Consider the following 18,565-nt stretch of genomic DNA (forward strand, 5'->3'; position numbering starts at 1 on the left):
CGAACTTCCCAGGATCCCTAAATTCATCTACTTTCTTGCTAGTAACCAGAAACGTTTCAATCTGGTTCCCTGTACGATGGACATTTCCGCCAAGTGGTTAATGGGTTTTCTTTCTTCATTTACTATAAAGAATGTAGGAGAAAATGATACTCTAATATGTCATTAGCATGTAAAATGATTCCAGGAAAATCATCAGCTATCTCCCAGCTCATCTGCCACGTGCTAATTCCCATGCAGAGATCTGGGCTATAAAGACCGGTGTGGACCTGGGCAAAACTTTACATCACTCACCTGCAGCGATGAAGATCGAGGCTGTTGCCGCTGCCCTCCTCTTCCTCCTGGTCACAGTGAATGGTGCCAAAAAGTATGAGAGGTGTGAACTGGCCAAAAAGCTGAAAAACAGTGGCCTGGATACGTATGAAGGCTACAAACTGGGCGACTGTGAGTTTGATCTTCATTTTCATTTCTTTCCGTTCTTTAGTTATAGGGACCAGGCACAGACAGGGATTTGGGTGGGTATTTTCACAGAATGTTTCACTCCCCAGGGAATCCATCCCTCATTTCAAAGGTCTTTCAAGGGGGATAGGAAATATTTACTTCTCTGAATTTCTAGGGAGACTGCTGTGGTATACTACCTCTCTAGAGCAGAGGTGAGGGGTTTGTATTCTGTGTGTGTACTGCAATGTGAATCACTTCTGATAAGGCACGTGCAGTTAACACACAGGTAAGAATCCCTAGAGACCTGCCAAGCATAACCTTTCTATTGGCAAGAGAAATCTACATTAATACTGACACCTGTTGGGTGGGAGATTAAAGTACACTTTTTCTAAGAGTCTCTCTATACGAGACCTCTTACTCAAGGATATTGAAGTGAAGGGAGATGCAATGTTAGGTGGGATGCCGAGTTTTAAAAGACAGAGCTGAAGGCTTTGTCAATTTCACCTGTGTAGAGCTGGCAGAGATCACTCCTCAGAGAGTTTGTTTATTTCACCTTCATCGCCCCAAAGGCTCTGTCAGTTTCACCTCCCCTTCTGGGAGGCAAAAATGAAATAAACAATCCATACCACACACACATCTCTGCAAGACAAAAAGAGGGAAGTACCTTTTAAGAGTTCAGGTTTGGTTTTGGTGGGGGGATTCGGTGAATGGGAGGACCCTGATAAAATATTTGCACTCTGGATCCATAGGCCATTTCCACACATCCTTAAAGGGACGGCCCCCTCACCAAACACGGGCATCTTTTCCACTTCACTCCAGACGTCTACATTTTCGAAACAGTTGTTTGGTTTCCGTTTTTTCGGCACTTTTTCTGGGACGGAGAGAAGATGCATTCCCCAAAAAGGCGCTGAAAAAATCACAAGCCAAACAGCCAGCAACCATTTTGAAAATGTAAAAGTCTGGAGCAAAGTGGGAAAGCCACCCATGTTCGGTGAGAGGGCCGTCCCTTTAAGGACGTGCAGAAATGGCCATATTTTCCCGGCAAATGGGTAAGATGAGACTAGACAAGCTATGTAGCATCCCCATCCGCTCACACTAGCAGAACAGAAATGATACTTTTTATTCTGTCAGTCTTTATCATATAACAAAGATGACAGGGTAAGAATATTCATGCAGTTAGCTTTTAGAAATAGTTTCAGATGTTCAGGGTGGGGGAAAATCAATCCTTTTTTGAGACTCTTGCTTGCAAACGAATTATGGTGATCCAAACAGAGGGGTGATAATGCGTCGTTAATCAGGGATAATAAATGATATCAATGAGAATGTTGACAATGTGAAAATGAGTTCCATGAATCTTTCAAAGACATTTCTGTTCTGCTTTATTTGAAGTTTTACAGGAGACACTTACACTAAGGTAACAAAGCCATTGCTTATTTCAGAATGTTGAGAGCAACTATTTCAGAATGTTGAGAGCAACTAGCGTTGTAAAACATTAATTTTGCTAGTTATTCCCTCTTGCAGTTCCTTTGATAGCCCTCTTTTCTGCTCTATTCATTGCAGGGGTATGTTTGGTTCAGCATGAAAGCGGATACAGGACTGATGCTGTAGGGAAACCAAATCCGGATGGCAGCATAGACTATGGACTTTTTCAGATAAACAGCAAGTACTGGTGCACCGATGGGAAAGTGAAGTCACATAACGGCTGCAAAAAAGACTGTAAAGGTAATTATCTTGCTTGTATTAGTCTATCTAGGTGGAAGCCTGTGAAATCTGAAAGTGGTGGATGAAAATTTTTTCAAAGAGGATCCCACCACTTCCTCATCCAGTGGCCACTCTCCTGCCGCTATCTGGTCCCCTACGGAACATCCTCTCTTCCCAATTCATCAGCCCCTAGGTTATCAACTTTTCCTCTGACAAAAGAAGAAAAAAAAGAGGCCCCCTTTTGACCACTAAAAAGGCTATGTTTGGAGATCATGGGACAAAAAACACTTGGGGTGGAAACAATGAGGAGGTAAATTGGAAAACTGCAGGTGGAAAAGCGGGTAGGATCCAGTCCAACTTCCTTCCCACCACCTCCCCATACCACTCTCTGCTGTAGTTGTTCTGCTGAGTAAGCATGGAGCAAGGCTTTGTCTGAGGAATGAGGTCAGAGTTTCATCTCATCCTTTTGTTTTACTTCTTTGACTCCCCACTAGAGATGGGCATGAACCGAAATATGAACCAAAATTAAGCATGAACCAGGCCGGTTCGTGGTTTGCGAACCAGCGGTTCATCAGATCCCATTTCTGATGAACCGCCACGAACTTTAGGCTGGTTCGTTTGGTTCATTTTTTGGTTCGTCACTGCAGACAGCCTGGTGCCAATCAATCAGTTTCCTAGGCAACAGAGGTTGGGCGTCCTGTAGACCTTCTGCTGACCCAGAAGTGAACTTCTGCTGGCCCTGAAGTGATGATTTTCTGACCTGGATGTGACGTTTTCATGAACCAGTTCGTGACCCAGGGGCAGGTTTGTGAAAGTTCATGGTTCATGAAATTTGATGAACCACGAACCACATGGTTCGGTTTTTTTCCGGTTCGTGCCCATCTCTACTCCCCACCCATTTTAGCTTGTTAAAAATGCAGATGAAAAAATTGACATTTTCCCAAACTAGGAGCTCTGATGCATCCCTTCTGCCCTCCAGTATGCACTTCCTGGGCTGGGAAGAAGCGTCTCAAAGGCATTGTCCTCCTTTCTCTCCTCTCCTAAGGTTTTTGCTCAGACTAGAAGGGGAGGCAAATCACCTGCATTGCATGTCTCCATTATCTGAATCCGGTAGCTGTCTCTCTCTTTGCTGCCTCGTTGTAAGCCTTCCATGTTGCCCAAAATGAAAGAGTCTCTAGCGCTTGGCCATTAGGGCTTTTACCCACAGGTGCTCCCACTGAGGACAATGCATCGCATGAAGAAACTGTAATATTGATATGGCTTTAAATTGGGGTAGTAGCTGTCTAGACATTCAACCCCCGACTACCGTTTCTAAGCACTGAACACAGCCACAGAACCTTTAGTAGCCCTCCGGAGGGTTGAAGTCACCTTGTTTGCTTGAGACCTTCCCAGTCTCCAGGTTTGTTCTCTGGATGAACTTGCGCACAAGTGGTCGGAAACTCAAGACAGGCTTAAACATAAATGTTTATTAATTCAGGCTAGTGTATGGAGGGATGCAGGAACCACTCTATAAGGCACAAGCAAAGGGCAATAAAATAACAACGTATCTATTTCTAGCTAAAACTATCTGACTAGACATGGAAGCTTGCTGACTTGCTTTTCTCTGAAGTAGGTTCAAGTTGCTCATACTCACAAACAAAGTCCGATCCATGCTGGGCAGTTCTAGTCATTGCAGGGCTGACATGGAACAAAATCTCTCACATGCTGATAGAATAAAGTTAGCAATAGAATGGTCAAACCAAGTGTCCAAGTGAGAGCGTGTGTCACTGAGGGTCAAACCACACAAGACAAAATACACTCGAATTACACTCGAATACACTCGAATTACACTCGAATACACTCGAATTACAAAATACACTCAAATTACCCATGTAATTAGAGTATATTTTGTCTCGTGCGGTGAGACCCTGAGTGCAGTGAGGAGCCATCTTTTCCAGGACTGACAGCCAATCAGAGCACACTTCGATATCAGCGTTGCTAAACCTGAGAAAGGAAAGGAGGGCAAGCGGATCTGAGAGCCAAGCTACAAGTGACTAGCTGACTAGCTACAAGTGACGCCTGACACAGGTTGGACACTTGTCAGCTTCCCTCAAGTTTTGATGGGAAATGTAGGCATCCTGGTCTTGCAGCTGTAATGGAGAGCCAAGCTGTAAATGAATAAAAATTCATTTACAAAGAACGGTTCTGCCAAATTTGAAGGAACAGGACTATCGGCAATGTCTCACAAATGCCAAACTTCTCTTATGTGCCATTTACTAAAATTACCCCAGCCTTAACAAGACAGTCTTACCACTCTCCCCCAAATATTCCAGTTTGGACTTGAAGAACCTCTGAGATTAAAGAGTCCCTTGAGGGTAGTTTCGGATGGGCAGCCATGTTGGTCTGCAGTAGAATATCAAGATTTGAGTCCAGTAGCACCTTAATATCCAACGAGGTTTCCAGAGAGTCAAGCTTCCTTCATCAGATACAAGTAGGAATAGAGATTCTTGAGCCCTTATATCCCAATTAGAAATTGGAAGCAGTGTTACAAAAAAGGGAGTCAGGATGCAAAGGCACAATGCAACGTTTGTGGGGCAGCCACAATTAATGCTTTACTTTCTCTTGCTGACTTGTAATATTGGTGACGTAGATTTAAATCAACCAAAGCATTTCCACAGATAGGAAATTTCCATCCCCAACACATGACTCTCTTAACCGGACCCCCGCCCCCCCCCCCACCAGGAACAGCACTTGGGAGGAGTTATTCGCTGCAGGAGAATAGGGAAAGTGAGAAAATTCCAGAAGGATTTCTGTCAATGGAAATACTCCCTAGAGGTATTTGCAACAATCTCTTAACCGGACCCCCACCCCCCGTGAGGAAATTCCAGAAGGATTTCTGTCAATGGAAATACTCCCTAGAGGTATTTGCAACAAAGGGGTTGAAAAGAACCAAATCATCTTAAGCTCTTTTGCTTTGGAACCATTTTTTTCCTGCAGATTTCACAAATGACAACATCGACGATGACATTGATTGTGCAAAGAGAATTGTCCGTGACCCCCAAAAGATGGATGCCTGGTGAGTCCCTCTCCACTTAGCATCTCTGCTTGTCAGATTTTTTTTCTTTTTTTTTCTTTTTTTTTTCTGCTTGTCAGATTTGACAATGAACGAACGAATGAACGAACGAACGAATGAATGAATGAATGGATGGATGGATTCAGCTATACTACAGAGTAAGGCAACTGGGGCAGCTGCCCATGGCCCTATGCCCCGATAAAGGGGAAAAAGAAGAAGAGCAGGATCCCACCTTCTCTGGGCCTCAGGCAACTGGCCCAATGATGTCATACTTGTGACATCATCAGGGTATAGACAGCCACCGTCTCTGCTGCAATAGTCACAGTCTGGCAGTCAGCTCTGTGGTTACATTCACTCCCATCCAGGCTAAATCAGCCAGAGACATAGTCACTCATACCTGTTTTATCTAAAACTCAGGCAGCTACTTGTGGTGGCAGCTTTCGCCTGCTTCATAATGGGCAAGGGTTGTGTCTTGCTTGGCCCACATGGGAGGAAGTGGCAGTGACTTGGCATGCCCATTCTAGATTTTTAGCAGGGGCCCCCAATTAATAAGAGTGCTTCTGTAAGAAGGTGCTGACGGCTGAAGGTAGGAGCTTCTGTGTACAAAGCAGATACTCTGCAGCCCCTCCTAAGGAAAATATGCTGTCTGGATGCTGGGATTTGTTTTGTAGTAAGACCCAAATCAAAATCTGATTCTGATTCTAGCTAAAATGTAAGGACTGAGTCTTGTATTCCAAGCTATTTCAGGGAACAACCTGGGGGGTACACCAGATATCGTTTTATCAGAGTACTGACACAATCAGTATCATGGGAGGACATGGGTGAGCTGAGCAATGGTTTATTTTAGGACCTCGGGTGGTAGGACCATGAATGGCTGATGGAGCAGAGGGTGATCTTTGAGAAGTGCCACTTTGGAGCAGGGAGTACACCAGCCACACATTGAGATCACAGCTCCCTCCCAGAACAGTGTCCAAGCTTCGCTGGGAAACGAAATGACCCATGAAACTTGTAGCACAGCACTTCCACTGCTCTTGGCTGTGGAAGGAAAGAGTATGGGTGGGAGTGGGCAAAGGGGGTGGGTGGGTATGTAGCTGCATGCCCTAATAGCCCTGGAGGATGGAGATCTCAAAGTCCTGTGACTGTGCAATGGTAGTCATCATTGGGGAGTGATAAAGTAGACTGCATTCCTCTTCACACAGATGGGGGGAAGTTGGGGGGGGGCATGTCTGGAGCAAGACATGTTTTGCTGGTGTGCTTAATCTTTCCTTGGCCGTTTTCACAGGGCCACACACCCAGAAGATCGCACGCAACTCACGGTATTAAAGTGTCTTCCTAGCGTGATTTTCCGGCACGAGCTCATTTAATGGCACTTTTCCTGACATCATCGGGCCATTAAAGGGGATCGTGCCAGGAGATCCTGCTAGGAAGACGCTTCATGCCGTGAGTTTGCGCAATCTCCCAGAGCGTGTGTGAAAACGGCCCTTGTCAAGACACATGGAATGGGAAGGGTGAAGGGCTAGTCAGCTGATGCCTCTCTCGGTACCTTTCTGAAATCTACCCCGAGAGACGCTCACTGCACCTGGAGTTTATCAATAGATGTGGCTCATATATTTTTTTCTCTTTGTGTCTTTTAGGGCAGCATGGAAGAAACACTGCAAAGGGAAAGACCTCTCAGAATATACTCGGGGTTGCGAACTGTGATTTCTACCACCGTTTAAGATTGAGCTTTTCTCTTCATTCTATGCCGTTGAAAGGCCTCACCACCGTTAGGATTCATCCGTGTCTTGCCGCACATACATTTACACACACGCATGTGCATGCGCTCGTGCATTAGGTTGGACGACTGCCTGTCTTTGCATATGAATGCTATGAAGTTGCATGAAATGTGTCTATGTGGGCAGGGGAGCACAGATTTTGCTTTGGGTTAAGGGTTTCTCTGCTTCAAAACTTTCAATAAATTGAGTGACCAAATTCCATGTCCTGTTTGATGAATGAAATGAGTGAGAGGCACATGAAGTGAGAAGAGCAGGGGAGGGGGCACTAGGCAATCACAGTACACCCCCATCCCTGAAGTTGTCTGAGGGCCAAGCTAGAAGTGACAAATTACACTTGAATGGCAAGTGAACAGACTCACATGTGTTCCTCCTTGTTCACTTGCGCTCCACTTGCACTCCATTTGCACGTAGTGATTGAGTGGAGTGCAAGTGGAGTGCAAGTGAACAGGGAGGAATACATGTGAGTCTGTTCACTTGCCATTCAAGTGTAATTCATCACTTCTAGCTTGGCCCTCGCACGTATTCCTCCCTGCTCACTTGCACTCCACTCAATCACAGAGTAATTCATCACTTCTAGCTTCGTCCTGAGTCCTGAATGGAACTCAAGGTGTAGCTTTGCATTCCACCACTTTGCCTATGCAGTGAGTTATCCTCCTACAGCAGCTGGAGGCTTACAGCAAGATTCAACCAGGCCTGACCAGTGGCTTCCATCTACGCACTATCCAAAACATTATCAGTTGTGGCAACGGCTGGCTCTGAAATGAGACGCGGTGAGGCCGTATCCTCGGGTGGTGAAATTTGGGGGTGGCAGCCTTTCTGTCCCTGCTGCCATGACTTTAGTTCACCTCCACTGCCGTGGTTACCCTGGCCCTACCCCACCATCCACCCCACTACCTAGAAGCCAAAACAGCACGTAGTCCTTTCCTTGTAGTTCTTATGGAGAGCATGACTTAACTGCAGTGTCTTTAAAGACACTGGGGAATCAAGAGGATGGTGAGCAGGGCATGAGATAGTAAGGGACTGAGGGCCAAGCTACACATGACGAATGACACTTGAACGGCAAGTGTATTCTTCCCTGTTCACTTGCCCTCCACTCAATCCACTTGCCGTTCAAGTGTCATTCGTCATGTGTAGCTTGGCCCTGAGAGTCACGTTGGCAGCAGGTGGAGGGAGTGGCCTCAGGTGACACACCCCTTAAACTGCCATTTTACAACAAAAAGTGCAATTATGAGGATTCATTTAGTACAGTATATTTCTCTGGTATATTTCTCTTAATCTCCTCCCTACATGCCAGACTGCATCCTAGTACCTCTTTGTAGGTCTCGTACTGCATAGAAGGACATCATCTTAGCAGGGCCGATTCCAGATGACTAACCTTAAGGCGTTTCATGCCGGCCTCTTCCGGATCGTGACGGGGAAAATGCGAAATACCGCGTTTCCTCGCGCGAGTTTTGCGCGTCGTCGCGCAAAACTCGCGCGAGGAAACGCGATATTTCGCATTTTCCCCGTCGCGATCCGGAAGAGGGCGGCATGAAACGCCTTAAGGTTAGTCATCTGGAATCGGCCCAGGTCAGTCTGGAAGCTATGGTCATGTTCTTTCCAAGGCACTCATTCATCTAATGGAGTTTTCCAGCGAGGAACAGCCTCTAACCCCCACCCTTCCTCCCACCACAATGACACCAACAACCTCCCAAAGAAGAATGCAAACAGAAATGTTTTCCTTGGAAGAAATAAGAGCAATCTTCCTGCTGTAGTACGGCAACTATTGGGGAATTGCCAAGTGTAGAGAAGACGACCTCTCTAGGCTTTTGTGCAGAGAGATGGTTGTCTTGGTATGGATATGCAAGATTAAGAGGAAACAGGCAAATTCCACATAGATTTCATCCAAGAAGTGTCCTGTTTTCAATGCCAGGTCATGTAATCCTTTTGACGTTCTCTATTACCAATTGAAATACCAGGAATTAAACTCCTGAACAAACCGTGGGTCGTTTTTCTCGAGGTTTTTTAAAAAAAATTATTAACTGTGGTCAAACAGACTATATCTTGGCCGATTCCAGACGGCCCCCTGCCTCGCGAAACGTCGCGCGTCGTCGCGCGTCGTTGCGCAGAAAACGCGAAATATCGCGTTTTCTCGCGCGAGTTTTGCGCGACGTCGCGCAAAACTCGCGCGAGAAAACGCGATATTTCGCGTTTTCTGCGCAACGACGCGCGACGACGCGCGACGTTTCGCAAGGCAGGGGGCCGTCTGGAATCGGCCCTTGTATGAATTTCCCCTTATAAAGTCAATCAATCAATCAGTACTTTATTGCTTCAGCACAGCCATAGCAAATAACAAGAAAAGTACAATATTATTAATACAAATTACTACATCATAAAATTTAAGCCGAAATTGACAAAACTCCATCAAGATCTTTAAATCCATAAAATTCATAACAGCATGTAGTATAATATAATACTGCTAAAGGGAACTTATTAATACCTTCAAGTAAATTAAAACTTACTTCCATAGTCTTAACTGTATTTTGTTTACCAATGTTACAAACTTTGCCACTTGCATTGTAACCCATTTATCCATATCTGCCAGCAGCACCACTAATTTATCTCGCTCTGACCTCCCTGGCACCTGTTGCAGAATATTTCTAAGATATTTCTCCCAAATAGTTACAAATCTCGGGCATCGAAACATAACATGGGACATATCTTCAATGGATTTATGATCACAGGAGCACACACATTCAGCAAGTGGGGTCTTGTTATAACAGCCTTTCAGAACTGCCAAATGAAGTATATTCATCCGAGCCCTAGTAAATGACGTCCTATATTCTGTGACCGTTAGGTCATCAAAATAAGCTGGCCGGGTTATAGGATGGGATATAAGATGATTATATAGAGCTGCTGAACTCATAATACCTAGCAAGTAGGGATGTGCGTTTCGGCATTCAGAATGCCGAAAGAATGCCGAAACAAAAGTGTTTCGGCTTCTTTCGGGGAATGCCGAAACGTTTCGGGGAATGCCGAAACGTTTCGGGTAGCCGAAAGAAAAAAGCCGAAACGTTTCGGGATTCTTTCGGCTTTCTTTCGGCTTTTCTATGGGAAAATGCCTCCGTCTTCCAGGACGCTTGGAGGAGGCATTTTCCCACAGAATAAGCCCAAAATTGGTGGGGACCTTCCTCTAACACTTCTCTAACAACCACCCAAGTTTCAGACAGATTGGACTTTGGGGGGCCATGTTATGGCCCCCCAAAGCAGTTCCCCCCATCCTCCCATAAGAAAGCGAAGGAGCAGCATATTGTTAGCATGCTGCTGCTGATCTTTCTTCATTATTTCCTATGGGGAAAAAATGAAGAGGCAGGCTTCCTTTGCCAGGGGTGGCATTTTGCATGCAAAATGCCCCCCAGCCCTCAGGGGCCCTTCTCCCACCCCTCCTCCCACCCCCCACCAAGGCTCAGCCTGCTCCCACTTGGGGGGGCCATTTCATGGCCTCCCCAAGTAGGTGCTCTAATCTCTACCACTGACAGCTGGGGGAGGCTTGTGTTGCCAGGGGTGGCATTTTGCATGCAAAATGCCCCCCAACCCTCTGGGGCCCTTCTCCCACCCCTCCTCCCACCCCCCACCAAGGCTCAGCCTGCTCCCACTTGGGGGGGGCATTTCATGGCCTCCCCAAGTAGGTGCTCTGCTCTCATCTCTACCACTGACAGCTGGGGGAGGCTTGTGTTGCCAGGGGTGGCATTTTGCATGCAAAATGCCCCCCAGCCCTCTGGGGCCCTTCTCCCACCCTTCCTCCCACCCCCCACCAAGGCTCAGACTGCTCCCACTTGAGGGGGCCATTTCATGGCCTCCCCAAGTAGGTCCTCTCAGCCCCTAAAGTCCACCCCTTACAGCCCCACACAAACCCAATTCCCCCCAGCTGCCACACACAGACCCAAATCCCCACATTAGCCCCTCACAGACCCAAATCCACCCCCACCTGCCCCACACCCATAACCCCAGGAACAGGCTGGCAAAGGCCAGCCCTCTCCCTTTGTTCCCTATGCTGGGAACTTCTAAACTCTCTTTCCCTGGGCAATTCTGCACAGCCCAGGGGTGCCACAATGGTGGGCACACTTCTGAGTGCCAGCTGGTCCCTGTGAAAGAGCACCTGAACCACAGACACCCTCCCTCAAATTCCCCCACCACCTACAGAGATGGCTGGCCAGCCAGCCCCATTGTCAGTGGTAGAGATGAGAGCAGAGCACCTACTTGGGGAGGCCATGAAATGCCCCCCCCCAAGTGGGAGCAGGCTGAGCCTTGGTGGGGGGTGGGAGGAGGGGTGGGAGAAGGGCCCCTGAGGGCTGGGGGGCATTTTGCATGCAAAATGCCACCCCTGGCAACACAAGCCTCCCCCAGCTGTCAGTGGTAGAGATGAGAGCAGAGCACCTACTTGGGGAGGCCATGAAATGCCCCCCCCAAGTGGGAGCAGGCTGAGCCTTGGTGGGGGGTGGGAGGAGGGGTGGGAGAAGGGCCCCAGAGGGTTGGGGGGCATTTTGCATGCAAAATGCCACCCCTGGCAACACAAGCCTCCCCCAGCTGTCAGTGGTAGAGATTAGAGCACCTACTTGGGGAGGCCATGAAATGGCCCCCCCAAGTGGGAGCAGGCTGAGCCTTGGTGGGGGGTGGGAGGAGGGGTGGGAGAAGGGCCCCTGAGGGTGAGGGGGCATTTTGCATGCAAAATGCCACCCCTGGCAAAGGAAGCCTGCCTCTTCATTTTTTCCCCTTAGGAAATAATGAAGAAAGATGAGCAGCAGCATGCTAACAATATGCTGCTCCTTCGCTTTCTTATGGGAGGATGGGGGGACCTGCTTTGGGGGGCCATAACATGGCCCCCCAAAGTCCAATCTGTCTGAAACTTGGGTGGTTGTTAGAGAAGGGTTAGAGGAAGGTTCCCACCAATTTTGGGCTTATTCTGTGGGAAAATGCCTCCTCCAGGCGTCCTGGAAGACGGAGGCATTTTCCCATAGAAAAAAGCCGAAAGAATGCCGAAATAATGCCGAAAGAATCCCGAAAGCCGAAAGCCGAAAGAGATTCTTGTTTCGGCTTTCGGCTTTAACGATAGAGAATCTTCTTTCGGCTTTCTACTTTCGGCTATAGCCGAAAATTTTTGGCTTGCACACCCCTACTAGCAAGCCCTGATCTTGTTGTGCACTTATGTTCAATAATCTTTGTTTAATTAGACATCTAGCAGCTATATAGTCATCATAACTCCTTAAAGTATTACGTTTGCAGTTCTTGAGCCTTGAATTTATTCCAAATTTGTCCAGTCTTCCTCAAAAAAATTTTTTTTAATATATCTATCTATATATAATTTTTATTAATTTCTGCAAGTCATTTTTTTTAAAATGGGCAAATCTATAAGCTTCTATAAAAGTTCTCCAGATATCTAAAAAGAAGTCCATATGCAATTACCATCTATATTCTACATGTTCAAATGTTGATAAATTAAGAGTCTCAATCTGATGAGTTATGGAAGTGGGCCTTTATTCTAAGGCAAGCACCGAATCATACTGACCCATGGGGGGACATCGCATCACAACATTTTCTTGGCAGACTTTTGTTATGGGGTGGTTTGCCATTGCCTTCCCCAGTCATCTATACTTTGCCCGCAGAAAACTGGGTACTCATTTTACCAACCTCGGAAGGATGGAAGGCTGAGTCAACCTTGAGCCAGCTACCTGAACCCGGCTTCCGTCAGGATCAAACTGAGGTCATGAGCAGAGCTTGGGCTGCAGTACTGCAGCTTACCATTCTGCGCCACGGGGCTCCTACAGCTACTACAGCATTGGAAAGACAAAAGTCTTTTAGCAACTGTAAGGGCACGGATGGTCCATTTCCATTGACCTCAATTAGGTTCTAAAAGACAAGCAAATAGTTTAAAAATACATAAACATCCTCAAAAATAAATGAATGATTTAATACGAATAATGACTTCCTCCCAAAAGGACCAAATAACTGGGCACGTCCAAAGCATATGCTTACAAGACATGTCTTGTAAATTATAATGCCAACAATTGGACTCAGTATTTAATTCTTGACTTAAAACGTACTTTGATGTGCAACAGTCATCTCTGAGACTCAAACATCAAATATTTATAAACAAATATTGTAGGTTTCATTTTCTGTGTTGATTCAATAAGTCAAAAAGTGAGAGAGATTCTGAAGCACTCAAAAGATGTTGGGCCGTATTTGAACACCGACAAATGTTGCAATTGTAAATATTGTCATCCAGAAGTCGGGAAATTACATCTAAACCTCAGCTGAATTTCCCTTTATAAAGTATCATGTTTGCAGTTGTTGGACCTTGAACTTGTAGAGACAGTGTCTCTTGAAAACAATTTTATTTTATTTTTTTAAAAAACATTTCCAGTAAGAGTTTTCATTTCATAGGCACATCTCCTCAAAAGTATCCCTTTAAAACAGTTTTAAAATGAAGAATTAACAAATGTTTAGGGGAAGTATTACAGAATTACTGAGACCTAAAATCTAACAGAATGCTTCTCCATACAAAAAAAAAAACATCATCACGGAAAAATAGATGTACGGTAGTAGAAGAATTCTAGGCTGTCTTCGTGACATACTAATTTTCCATGGGCAAGGATTTCCTTCCTTCTTTCCTTCCTTCCTTCCCTCCTTCCTTCCTTTCTTGTTTTTTTTCCTTTGTTTTGGATTATTGACATCCAGGGAGATACTGAGATGGGAAAATCTACCAGGTTTGGTTGCTTAATTAGGGTAAATGGGTGCAGGAAAGTAAGGCCAGGGGTGGATGAGATTAGTCCAGATTTTCTTGGTAGAACCATCGTCCTACATTATGCATCTCTTCTGGGCATGGAGGGGGCCATTGGTCAGTCAACAGCTCTAACTTCCCTTCTAAAATATTTTTATTAAATATTGTGATTAACAGCTCATAACAGCAACTTTATTGAAGACTAGAAGCACACAGACAGAAACCAGGCTCAACAGGAGCTAATTTATACATAAGAAAACCGCATCCCTTTTTAGCAACAACCAATACAAAACAAGTAGTTAGGATCCTTCATTTGCATAAACCATATACATAGTAACTTATTTCCTGTATGGTGTAAGGTAAAGGTAAAGGTAGTCCCCTGTGCAAGCACTGAGTCATTACTGACCCATGGGGGGACATCGCATCATGATATTTTCTTGGCAGACTTTTTATGGGGTGGTTTGCCATTGCCTGACCCAGTCATTTACACTTTACCCCCAGGAAACTGGGTACTAATTTTATCGACCTTGGAAGGATGGAAGGCTGAGTCAACCTTGAGCTGGCTACCTGAACCTGGCTTCCGTCAGGATCGAACTCAGGTCGTGAGCAGAGCTTGGACTGTAGTACTGCAGCTTACCACACTGTGCCCTCGGAGCTCCATCCTGTATGGTGATTGGTCTTTATTACACAGATCTGATTGGCCGCTGCCAGTATGAAACAACCAATAATAACAAAGGCTTCAGGAGCCTTAGCTCAGCCTGAAGCTATGCCAATAAATAACATTTTTCCAGGCTCTTACTGGTTGGCTTCCATTTTGTTTTATTTCAGGCCAGGCAATGTCTTTTACTTAAACTGCCCTTCAGTGAGAGGAAGCTTCCTGGAAGCTTCCTTTTGAAGAAAATATGATGGAATGGTTCTCCTTATAAAAAACATCTCCAAATACAGGCGAACACAGCTAAGAAAATCTAGGCTCGAGCTGTGCTTAACAGTTGAGGGTCTCACCACACGAGACAAAATACACTCAAATTACACGGGTAATTCAAGTGTACTTTGTAAATCAAGTATATTTGAGTGTAATTCAAGTGTACTTTGTCTTGTGTGGTTTGACCCTGAGGGCCAAGCTACAAGTGACAAATGACACTTGAACGGCAAGTGGATTGAGTGGAGGGCAAGTGAACAGGGAGAAATACACTTGCCATTCAAGTGTCATTCGTCACTTGTAGCTTGGCCCTGAGACTCCTTTACCTGTGTATAACAAAAGTTTTAAGGGGTTTAATGTACTTTTATTTTTTTATTGTTATTATAGTATTTATGTGTTTTAGTTGATCAGTTGTGATGGCCTTTGGCCACATGAAATAAACATTATTTTGAGTCTAAGGGCGAAGCTACAAGTGACGAATGACACTTGAATGGCAAGTGGATTGAGTGGAGGGCAAGTGAACAGGGAGGAATACACTTGCGGTTCAAGTGTCATTCATCACTTGTAGCTTGGCCCTAAGTCATGAAAACAGAAGACAAGGAGAAGAAAACTTCTAACTAAACCTTCTCCATGATACACTAATTTTCCATGTGCAGGGATGATTTGTTCGTTATGAAGGACCAACAACTGAGGTAAGCCTCCACTTAGGAAGAACATGTAGCACTTTTGTGAAAAAATAAACCTCAGCAAAAAAATAAAAACAGCCAAGCAAGAAAAGGTAGCGATGATGAAGATTTTTATTCAGAACTGAAAGCTCAAAGGCCACAGCCAGAGGTCCATTTAGAAAGGTTCGTTCCTCTGCAGTGGTTCTTCCAGGCAACCCTGAATGTTGGAAAGAGAGGGGAAACAAGTGATATCAGAAAAAGTCTCCCATAAACGTACAACTTGGCATTATTTTTATCAGGGATTGCGCTCAAGAGTTTGGGCCTGTGAAGCATGCACTTTAGCAATGCGCTTCAACTGAAAGAAGTATGGTGGGAGCTTCTATCACTCATCTGTCGGCCCTCTAAGGGTGATATCCTGTTTTTCTCAATTGTGGGACAAATGAGTTAATGAGGGTCTGATTACATGAGACAATTTTTTTTATTGGGGATTGTGCTTGAGAACTGGGGTTGCCAGGCCCAGGGGAAATTCCTGGAGATTTGGGGGGTGGAGCCAGGAGAGGGTAGGGTTTGGGGAGGGGCCTCAGAATGGTATAGTACAATAGAGTCCACCCTCCAAAACAGCCATTTCCTCCAGGGGAACTGATCTCTGTCACCTGGAGATCAGTTGTAATTCTGGGAGATCTCCAGCCACCACCTGGAGGCTGAGAACTTGTGCACGTGAAGCATACACTCTAGCAATGTGCTTCAGCATTGTGGGAGTTGCACTCACGCCAAAGTTAGACCTTTCAGTGTGATACCCTGCCTTTCTGAATTGTGGGGCAAAAAAGGTCTGATTACATGAGACATTCAACACAAGTCAGGTTGGGGCAAACTCGTGTTTAATGTGTGAACAGCACTCAGTGTGTGAGGGGAAATGGGCTCCCGAGCACATGTGCTGATGAAGGACTGGCTTCATCATTCCCTCCCCTGCACCCCATGTGCTTTTGCAGGCAGAAAAGGGCTGTGGCAGCAGGGCTGTTCATCTTACTGCCAGAGCCCATTTTCCAGCCCGCTCTATTTTGAAGGCGAATGCCACTCTCACATTAAATGCAAGTTCCACCCAACCTAATTCTCATTTAGCATCTCCTCTAAACAGACATTAATATAGACATTAGTCCATATTAGAGGTACATATCGGTACTAGGGAAAATGCTTCCAAAAACAGTTTTCATTAGTCACCCTAAATACTCGTTCTCAACACTTTTTAAAAAAAATCTGAGTAAATATTTGATTTAATGGTGATGACAGCAGCAGCTTCCAAAACCACAGGAATCAAAACAGCAATGTTTACTTTCAAAGATAATCATTGCTGGAAGCACTATTGAGGGATCGGATGACGTCTCGAGGCACTATTGAGGGATCAGATGATGTCTCGAGGCACTATTGAGGTGTCTCAAGGCACTATTGAGGGATAGGATGATGTCTTGAGGCACTATTGAGTGATAGGATGATGAGATAAGGAGGATGTCTCGAGGTACTATTGAGGGATAGGATGATGGCTCAAGGCACTATTGAAGGATAGGATGATGTCTTGAGGAACTATTGAGGGATAAGATGATGTCTCAAGGTAAAGAGGATGATGTCTCGAGGCTTCTGCATAGCAGGATGGTTTGGTTTATGATCCATAATGGAGGGCAAGAACAAAATATACCGGATGCCAGTTTGGAGATCTGTAGCTGCTGATGGAATTGACAACCAGGGAAATGCTGAGAAGGAGAGACGGACTTACCAGGCTCCCATCTTGTTGGGGTCTCGGACGATTCTCTTGGCACAGTTAATATCATCAGTGATATCATCATTTGTGAAACCTGCCAAGACACGTTAGAAAGCAAAAATACAGTGGGGTGAAAGGGGGGAGGGTGTGAAAGCAAATCAGCTGTTTCTTTTTTCTAACTCTATATAGCATGGTGGACCTTAAGGAAAAGATATGATCGGGGCTGACAGCAGGAAAGAGTTTTACAACACAGATCAAATACGGAAATTCAGAAGCACAATATGTGGTGACATCAACCAACTTACCGTGCAATCCTAAACACAGTTACTTCAGTCTAAGCCCATTGATTTCAATGGCCTTCGACTGGAGTAATTCTGTTTAGGATTGCACTGCATCACAGCAGGTTATTGATCTTGCAAGAACTAGAAATCAGGACTTACTGCTGCAGGACGTCTTGCAGCCGTTCGATGTTGTGCCCTGGCCATTGGAACACCACCAGCGGCTGTTTATCTGGAAAATCCCGTAGTCACTGCTGCCGTCGCTGTTTCGTGGTCCAACAGCACGGCTGTTGTAGCTGCTTTCATAGTAAGCCAGGCAGACCCCTGGCACAAAGAGAGCCAGAAAAGAGCAAGAAAAGACAGGTTAGTGTGCGTGGTGAGGGTGGGGGTGGGGTCATACAATCATTTCCAGTCCCTTCACAGCTATGAAATAGAAAAACATTGCAAACATGCAAACATGCTTTCTAGGAGTACTCTACCTAAATTACTCAGGGCCAAGCTACACATGACGAATGACACTTGAATGGCAAGTGTATTTCTCCCTGTTCACTTGCCCTCCACTCAATCCACTTGCCGTTCAAGCGTCATTCGTCATGTGTAGCTTGGCCCTCACTTCACCCTTGAAAATGTTCTACGGCTATCCCTTTGCAGAATGTCCACTGAAAGGCAACTAAATTTCCATCTGGAATTGAATGGTGAATCTCTAGCTCAGTTTTTTGTCTGGCACTAATATTCTATGGTTCCTTCTGCTTCTTCCTATCTCCGTATTTTCCCCCGTAACAATAAATTCTTTGAAAACCTCAGGCCACGGGGCTTCCTCTCCTCTTGCACATGGAACTTACAGAGAGGAGGATCTCAGGGCCAAGCTACAAGTGACGAATGACACTTGAACGGCAAGTGTATTTCTCCCTGTTCACTTGCCCTCCACTCAATCCACTTGCCGTTCAAGTGTCATCCGTCACTTGTAGCTTGGCCCTCATTCTTTCTTCTGAACTGGGGACAGCCTATCCCATACCAAGGAGAAATGGGGGAAGGAAGAGATGAAGAACCAACTTACAGTTGCCCAGGCTGTATCCTGCATACCCATCCAGTCCGTGCTGTTTGAAGATCCTGGCCAGTTCGCATTTCCCAAAGACTCTGGCTTCATTCACTGCAACGAGCAGGAAGAGGAGAGCGAGGGACAGAACCTTCATCCTTGCAACTTTCTGGAAGTTGTTGTGCAGACCG

The 18,565-nt window shown here is 45.6% G+C and overlaps 2 protein-coding genes across 2 annotated transcripts; one reads left to right on the forward strand and one right to left on the reverse strand.

The window, feature by feature from the left end:
• Positions 1-286: 286 nt before the first annotated feature.
• Positions 287-7,001, forward strand: LOC129346307 (lysozyme C, milk isozyme-like). Its single transcript, XM_055003659.1, has 4 exons — positions 287-441; positions 1,999-2,160; positions 5,116-5,194; positions 6,826-7,001. The coding sequence occupies exons 1-4, from the start codon at positions 300-302 to the stop codon at positions 6,890-6,892; spliced, it is 450 nt and encodes a 149-aa protein (XP_054859634.1). The 5' UTR covers positions 287-299; the 3' UTR covers positions 6,893-7,001.
• An 8,420-nt stretch (positions 7,002-15,421) lies between these two features.
• Positions 15,422-18,565, reverse strand: LOC129346333 (lysozyme C, milk isozyme-like). The gene is made up of 4 exons (XM_055003681.1): positions 18,396-18,565; positions 17,501-17,662; positions 17,076-17,154; positions 15,422-15,524 (listed from the first exon to the last, which is right to left on the reverse strand). The coding sequence occupies exons 1-4, from the start codon at positions 18,529-18,531 to the stop codon at positions 15,458-15,460; spliced, it is 444 nt and encodes a 147-aa protein (XP_054859656.1). The 5' UTR covers positions 18,532-18,565; the 3' UTR covers positions 15,422-15,457.

This window comes from Eublepharis macularius, chromosome 19 (assembly GCF_028583425.1).
Source record: "Eublepharis macularius isolate TG4126 chromosome 19, MPM_Emac_v1.0, whole genome shotgun sequence".
In the NCBI taxonomy this organism is placed as follows: Eukaryota; Metazoa; Chordata; class Lepidosauria; order Squamata; family Eublepharidae; genus Eublepharis; species Eublepharis macularius.